At 30.4% G+C, this 7,745-nt stretch overlaps 1 protein-coding gene across 2 annotated transcripts; it reads right to left on the bottom strand.

Annotated features, from left to right (window-relative positions):
* Positions 1–474: 474 nt before the first annotated feature.
* LOC119687662 lies at positions 475–2,809 on the bottom strand. Of its 2 annotated transcripts, none has more exons than XM_038102070.1 (3): positions 2,536–2,809; positions 1,114–1,680; positions 475–1,020 (listed from the first exon to the last, which is right to left on the bottom strand). In XM_038102070.1, exons 2-3 carry the CDS (start codon positions 1,598–1,600, stop codon positions 764–766), a joined length of 744 nt encoding a protein of 247 aa, XP_037957998.1. In that variant the 5' UTR covers positions 1,601–1,680; positions 2,536–2,809; the 3' UTR covers positions 475–763. The 2 variants fall into 2 exon arrangements, with proteins under 2 accessions (XP_037957998.1, XP_037957999.1); XM_038102071.1 differs by having other exon boundaries at positions 475–1,005.
* Between the last annotated feature and the right edge of the window lie 4,936 nt (positions 2,810–7,745).

Here is a 7,745-nt window from a genome sequence, read left to right as displayed (position 1 = left end):
TATAGTTTAATTGAATTAAAAATTCAAAATTGTGAAATAAAAATTAATTAATAATGAATGATTTTAATTTACGCACCGCATATTGATGTGAGTAACAGAATATTCGCAGAAGAAGTAGATTTTCACGTACGTGTTCCCACTGATGCATGTGGGCTGATGCGTGGACAAAGAGTATTCATCGAGTTTTATTTCGACGTTTAAAGAACAGTAACTTGTGATCGATTGATCGCAAATTGACCTTCAAGAGCAGTAACTTTTGAACGATTAGTCATATTAGGCAATCTTTTACTTGTTTGTCAGATGACAAGCTTGTGAGACACTCCACGTTCTAACCAATTCTATAGCTGGGAAACACTAAGTTATTACTTCTGTAATGAGTTTCTTTTATTTATTACCCTATTACTATCCTATTATTTTGAATAAAACGAGTGATATCCACTTTTGCTGGTAAATAAAATAAAAGCTCTTGTTGGTTCGTAATTCATGCATGTGTTTATTTATTAAGATAAAAGTTGAATGGTGTTTAAGGTTTGGGGTTTGGGATGTGGGTTTTGGGTGTTAAGGTTTTCAAGATGACTTTTGTATACTATGGTATTCATACATTTACTTAGTAAATATTAATTAGTCATTATTATCCGGGTATGAGAATTTAACCTAATGTTAGTTGATGACATTATTTGGATATGATTTGTTAAGTGAGTCCAAAATTAAGAAGTAGTAGTTGAGCAACTTTTTTCATTGGTTTTTTGGCACAAGTTTGATACTATTTCGGGTTGGTCCGATGGTTATTGCCTTCATCATTTTTTGTGTTATTTTCCTCATAAATCATCTTGCCATATTCCTTCTTCTTTTTCACTTGATCTCTTCCATCGTGTTCACTAGTCTTAGTTTTTCTTTCGAGTTTAGCTATTAACCTCTTTACGTTATCGTTTTTGGGCTCCGCCCAATTTTTAAATTTATTTCGTATCGTTTTAAAATCAAATTCTTTTTGAAGGTCAGTTGTACCTATTCCAAACAAAACTTTTAATATTATTCATATTATTCATATTTTAATATGGATTTCATAATACATATGTATAAAAATGCGTTCTTGTTCCTAAATAGAATACTTACCACTACATTCTTTACTCAAGCATGGCTTTTCATTAGGTAGTACCATTGGCGCTTCAGTTTTATAGATAAGGTTTTCATTTGGATTCAGTTCTACAGGTGAGACTGTGGAGGCTGATCCCTCATAGAGTAGAGGCTGAAATGGAGGGTTGATTTCATGTTCAGTGTTAATGGTTGAGTAACTTTTCTCTGCAAACTCCTTCGGAAGATTTCTATTTGCTTCAACTGGTTTGGAACTGTTTTTGTTTTTATTAACATCTTTTCCTGCTGAGGCATTCCTATCGTTTGTACTATTTGCATTTTCAAGAAGAACAAATTTCTGTCTTGCTCTTAAGAATTGTTCACTTGTTAAGGGGCAATCATTATTTTGAAATATTGTATCTCCTCCATATTTTCTATCCTTAGGAGACACAGACGTTCCATCACCTTTATATTTTAATGTTATACTTTCAGGTTTAGTGGCATTGCCAGATATCGAACTTTTATTCATTTTCACTTGTTTATTAAATGATTATGTATTAAATATCTAGTATACGTCAGGCCAACAATTCTTGTTACAAAACTCGTGTTCTAAAGCAAAATTTATTAGGGAGAAAAAAATTTTTAGCATATTACTAGACAAACTCAATTTTTAGAATTATTTCATTGATTTCACATATTCCATATTATTATGTTATTTGTTTATTGAACGTTTTCTCGAAAGACGTTATCTCAAGACTCTCTAAAATAAGTTTATTAGCATTTACAGTCATTAACTGAGCATTTGTAATTTATGCAAAATTGTCAGTATCTGTCATGCAGTTTTACTACATGTTTGATATCTGATCTACAAGAACGATGTCATAAAAAATTATTAAAACTTACTCTCAACAAAACTTCCTGCGCGAATAAAAACCACATTTCGAAATAGGCATATTTTATATAAATTCCGTTGAAGTGTATATAAAATCACCAGAATGCGGGTATCCAAATGGCGGATCCGTGCACGTTTCTCAAAAATGGGTGGTAGAGGGAAAATTAAATTCTTTACGGATGAATTTTTTTCTTCACATAGGTCGAAACAACCTCTCGAAACTGGCTGAGGCCGCCTAAACCTGGTGCTCTATATGCTTTCAAATGAAAGCCTGTCGGCGGAAAAAGGAAAAGAAAGAAAAAACAAAGCCAGTGACCGCGAAGGTCAGCTCCAATCGCGCAGACAGACTACTGTGACAATAATCAATCATTGTTATTTTATATACATATGTAGTAGTCTACAGAATACTTTTTTCACAACCTAGTATGAATAATATAGGCATAATAAATTTTTATACACTAAGAGCTTGAGTCAACGTTTAGGTTATGAAATCTCAAAGTGAACTTTACGACTTTCGTTCTTTGACTTTAGCACATTGAATAATGGAGTCTTAAAACAACTGATAAACTTACTTTGAATCCCAATTAGAAGTTTATGTCCCAACGAGAAATTGTTGTTAAGCGTGAATTACGATTTATTATATATAGGAAAACGTGATAGTTGCATTCCGAATGTTATCTTCGGACTCTATATATTCTTGTACACCTTGTCAATGGCACGTTACCAAATATTTTATTTCCTTATATACTTCTTGATACCCTAAATATTAAAAAATTTTGTTGAAGAAAGTTCGAAACATGTTTTGAAGTGACCGGGAATTTTGAATAGATAAACACAAAATTGTTTCTGAAAAATTATGAAGAAAATGTTGTCAAATATGCTAAGTCAAAACTTTTTAAATCTCAAGGAAAACCTGATTTAATTTGCTTTTTAGATTTAAAATTCAAAGGAAGTATAATTTCGTTTCCAGTAGGTTAAATCCATGTTGCTGAAGAAAGTTCTATTGGATATGTCTTTATAAACTGTGTAACGTAGCAACAAAATCATTACGTATCTATCAATAATAAAAATAAATATGGTAGCCTTAATACAATATAATTTTATAATGTGGATATAGCAATTCTTGTCCATAACTTATTGACAAAATTGTGTTAATCACAGAACACACACAGAAGTGTTGAAATTGTTTTGAGCCGTCAATTCATTTGTAGAACGACATAAAACTAATGTGGCTTCATTATATAAAACCCCTATACGACAATTAATTATAATAGACTTTTATATATTTATGTTACTTTGGATACGTATCTAACTTATGAGTTTTTTTTATTTTATTTTATTTTGAAAAAATAAAAAACCTTTTTTAATTTTTATATCAGCCGAAACCGAATTTATTGTTGTAAATGGGTAGAAAGTTAATTTCAGACCCTGAATTGGATTGAAAATTTGTGGTATTATATATACTATTAAAATAATATTTTGCTATTTTGTATGCAAATATGTTTAGCTGTACCTCTTATATGCAAGTATGTTAAGTTATACCTATATCTGCTCGTTGTATAACCTTTCTACATCTAATAATAGCATTTGCTAATAATATGGCTTTTGTACTTAAAAGTTGCTGTCTTCTGTTCTGGAATGTTCATAAATCCAATGATTAAAATGTGTGTATTATAGTTTATTTTATTCAGACCTAAAATATGGAATTGAGTGTAGGGTGGGACATATATTTATAATACTAACGATTCAAAATAAGTCACTCGACTTATAAACAATGGAATGCGGCTTCGGCATAATATCTCATTTTTGGGAATTTGAAAATGCTGCCATTAAAATATTTTTTTATTATTGTAGATTACTAAATTCATCCACTTATTCACTTACAATAATAATTATAAAGTTAGTTATCATTTTAGTAAGGTCTTCTCACAGAATACAAACGCATTTTTTGTTTTCAATTTGAATAAAACTCAAATGTATAAATGAAATCATAAAACTAAGCACATTAATTATAAAACTTTATTAAAAAACAATTCTTACAAGTTATACAAGAAAATTGAAATCTATAATTTTTCTATCATTTAAAAAATAAAAAAAAAATTTTAAGGAAAATAAAATATTATATTACTCATAACAAGTATAAATTTAAACGAAATTCTGTGTATGAATTAGTTGGTGCCAAGTTCCTGATCCAATAATTTACACTTGATGCCCGTTTAGTAACTGCTTGTTTAGATCTTTGACCTATAACTGTAAGTGAGTTGGTGCGAACATTGTCTGTACGGTTTTCATATTTTTTATGATCGCTACTACCTTTTATTGCAGTCAATTTTGATTATTTTCTGAGACTGCTTATTTTATTAAGACCAAAATAAAAGGATGAATTAAAATGTAAATTTGATATTTTGTAATAACCTTTGCCGGCTCTTTCCAAAGCTGGGGTATACTCAGAGTATAGCAGGGTTAAACAAAAGACTTAAAAAATTTGTTTAGTTATTTTTTAAATATAGATATTAAGTCAAAGATCTCTTTTCGGCTCATTCTGCTCACAACTCATGAGGCGGCAAGAAGCTCTTCTCATACGATGGCTCACGATCGAAGATTTGTACGAAGGTGTGACATTTTTAAAAAATTGAGTTAAACCTAATAGTGAAATAGATTTATGTTGCTGTAATAAATATTTTAGTTTGCTTTTTATATTTAATATTATGCAAGTACTTTTAATTATGAAACAGGCAATTAGATAACAATTCTCAATTAGCCTTACTACAGAATCTTATTTCCTTATGTATAACTTACTATTAAATAAAATTTTATGAAGTAGTCAGCCACACACAGAAGTACAAAATCAAACTCAGGAACCACCAAAACCCACTTGCAAGCAATCTTACTCAAAGCACTGGAACCCAGCGACTCAAAAGGAACTACATAAACCCGGCTATTAAAGAATAATGTCCGACATGGAAACGAAATTGGACGAAGCTTTGGATAAGGACAATTAATTATCTATTTTCTCTTCTAATACAGTAATTAGCAGCGATAATTTATTGTTAGTTCTAAGTTGATTTTTAGAAGATTCAATAAAATTGATATTTTTAATTTTTTCAAAGTAAGATTCGTAGAACTAATCCTCTTCACTTACATCATTTCGAAACAAATACCCTTTCTCTATCTACCCTTTTTCATTTCATTGTTGCTGTAGCCAATCCATTTTCACAGCCGACCAGGTACAGTTCACTCTTTCAAACAAGTTCAGGTCGCTTCTCTATCACAAATTTTAACTGGGAAGAGTTAGGACAGTTTCACTTCACTGACAATGTGATTAAGATTTCAATTATAATAAGTATTTAAGTTTCAACTTGGACCATGTCGATCATCACTACCATACTTTTCCATATGTAAAACCAGGACAGGGCGCTGGTTTATGGGCGCGCTTTATGCCTGTTGTAACATTGAATGAACGACAAATGAGTTTCTTATAAAAGTATTTGTTGTATAAAATAAAAATTAACGTAAATTTTATTAATATTAAAATTAATGTATAATTAAATATAATATGTTATTTAGTTTATAAAATTTTAATCTCAGTTTGGTTAAATAGCATTTTATGCTTCGCCAAAGATTCTAGGTGGTCTTAAATCATGAGTTTTTCTTATATATACGGTAATACAATGGGCCAATAGGCGTAAGTGGATCCACTAGGGATCGCCAGTATAACCTAACCTTGCATAGGTTTATCTGACTAGTTAGAAACTTCATATAGACCTAAAGGTTCCGGACAAAAATGTCTACTTCAAATCTTTACTATATGCAGATTTGTAGTAGACATTTTTACGAATCTAAGGAATTTATAAAGCTTTATTGCCGGTCCTCTTTACCCTTGAACCCATAACTCTTTGCCGTGCATTTTTAGGAGTATTTGTAGACGATATATAAATTTAAAAACATTAAAATTTAAAAGCCCAATGCGCTATAGTTTCCAGCACACAAGCATCGTGCTATCAGAGGGAAAATTATAAATTTAAATACTAAAGTTTGTATTAATGAATAATTAGTTCTTCAATATTTAGTTTATATTAAATGATGATACCAGAAAGGATTCTAAAAGATCAAAAAAAAAAAACTCTAGATTATATGTTCGTTAATAGCTTATTCAAAAAATTTATAAAATGTAACGAGATTAAAAAAGTGTATGAGTTTTCAAAAGGAAATCAATTCGCAAAAACAAACTTAATGGATACGATAATATTATTATAATATTCTTATTCTATAAAATATTCAAAAAAAACAGATTCATATTTTGGTAAATTATTTCAGGAACATTTGGAATGTCCTCATAGGAAAAATATCTACAACATTCGAGTTGTGAGGTAAAGTACACCAAACAAAAATGGAATCTAAATGTTTTTCTTTGAATTCAATTCAAATTTTTTATATTTCGTTTGTTTTTTATATAAAAATATTCAAATTAAAGCAAATAGTTACTAAAAGTTTGTTCATTAAACTCAAGTATGAGGTATTATTTTAGCACTTATGTTACCTCAGTGTGCAACAAATTAAATAAAAAGTGAATTTGTAGCGTCTCCACCGCCGTCAACTAATATAAAATAAAAATTAAATATAATTATAAGGAAAAAATATTTCTTACAACAAATATAAATTCTTTTCGAGTGCAGTAGATGGAGCACGGTTGATGTTCTCACCTACCAAGAATGCCAATTTATGAGCATATTGACACACTGCTGGTACGCGGCAGATACCAGCCCAATTATAATACCATATATGTGCGTCATTTTATAAGTTAGCATTTGAATATGTTCTGGCTTAAATCCAGTTGTATCGTGTATAACATTGTAGTTGGTAGGTGAAACCGAACCTTGGAATATAGACTGCGACACTAAATAAAAGTCATAACGCTCTGGTAAAGTAATAATATCGTTCACAACGGTACCAGGTGGAGGATTGCGACCTTTAAGAAAGTATCGCGTGTTGATTCTTTTAGATGCAACTATAAATGCAGAGCGTGGAAATGCACTTCCAACGCTACTATATGTTTCGTCTAATCTATTGACTAGAGCTTTAACTTCATGGTTTACAATTTGGTGCAGCTGACCATCACCAACTCCAGCACGATAAAATACTATACGTTCAGGTAAGCATTGATGCTCCTCTTTAAATGCCCGTAAAGCGTTCGCTACACTTAGCGTTAAATAATTTGATAATTCTTGGCCTTTTACATGTTCTTGGACTAATTAATAATATCTTGATGACTTCTTTATGTCCATTGTTGAAACAAATGCGCCATATGAGTTATTTTTATTTTTAGTTGAATGATATATATCAAAACCGCATGTAATAATACCAAGATTAGGCATATCAATCATCCATGGAACTCCACGCAATATAGCGTTTATTTGTATGACAACCTTCGTTGCTATTGACATCAGACCAGCCAATTTTTCTGGACGAGGTGCAATAACCTTCATAGTCACAACTTATGAAGCAACTACTCTATCAACGCAACATTTTTTCTTAATTACAGCATATCTGCAAATCAATAAATAATATCAACAATGTCGTGATTATTTAGAAATATTTAATATTTACTTTTCTTCGTTGGGACTGAAAAGAACCGCCATAACGATCTGCGGATCTTGAGGTGCAGCAGCATCTATAGCTGAAGCATAAGAATTATTTCTGTCATCCTTCATTTCGATACTTTAAAATAAAATACAAAAGAACATTAAAAAAACATCAAAATAGCTGAATATCTAAATACTAT

This window comes from Teleopsis dalmanni, chromosome X (assembly GCF_002237135.1).
Source record: "Teleopsis dalmanni isolate 2A chromosome X, ASM223713v2, whole genome shotgun sequence".
In the NCBI taxonomy this organism is placed as follows: domain Eukaryota; kingdom Metazoa; phylum Arthropoda; class Insecta; order Diptera; family Diopsidae; genus Teleopsis; species Teleopsis dalmanni.
The sequence above is the reverse complement of the archived record's forward strand: the minus strand, read 5'-3'. Positions and strand labels throughout refer to the sequence as shown.

Bases quoted from the DNA above. Each gene is read 5' to 3' on its own strand.
- LOC119687662 (XM_038102070.1), bottom strand. From the start codon at position 1,600: ATGAATAAAAGTTCGATATCTGGCAATGCCACTAAACCTGAAAGTATA. The intron at 1,021-1,113 runs GTAAGTATTCTA...TAATATTAAAAG, and splicing joins CTTGAGTAAAGAATGTAGTG to TTTTGTTTGGAATAGGTACA.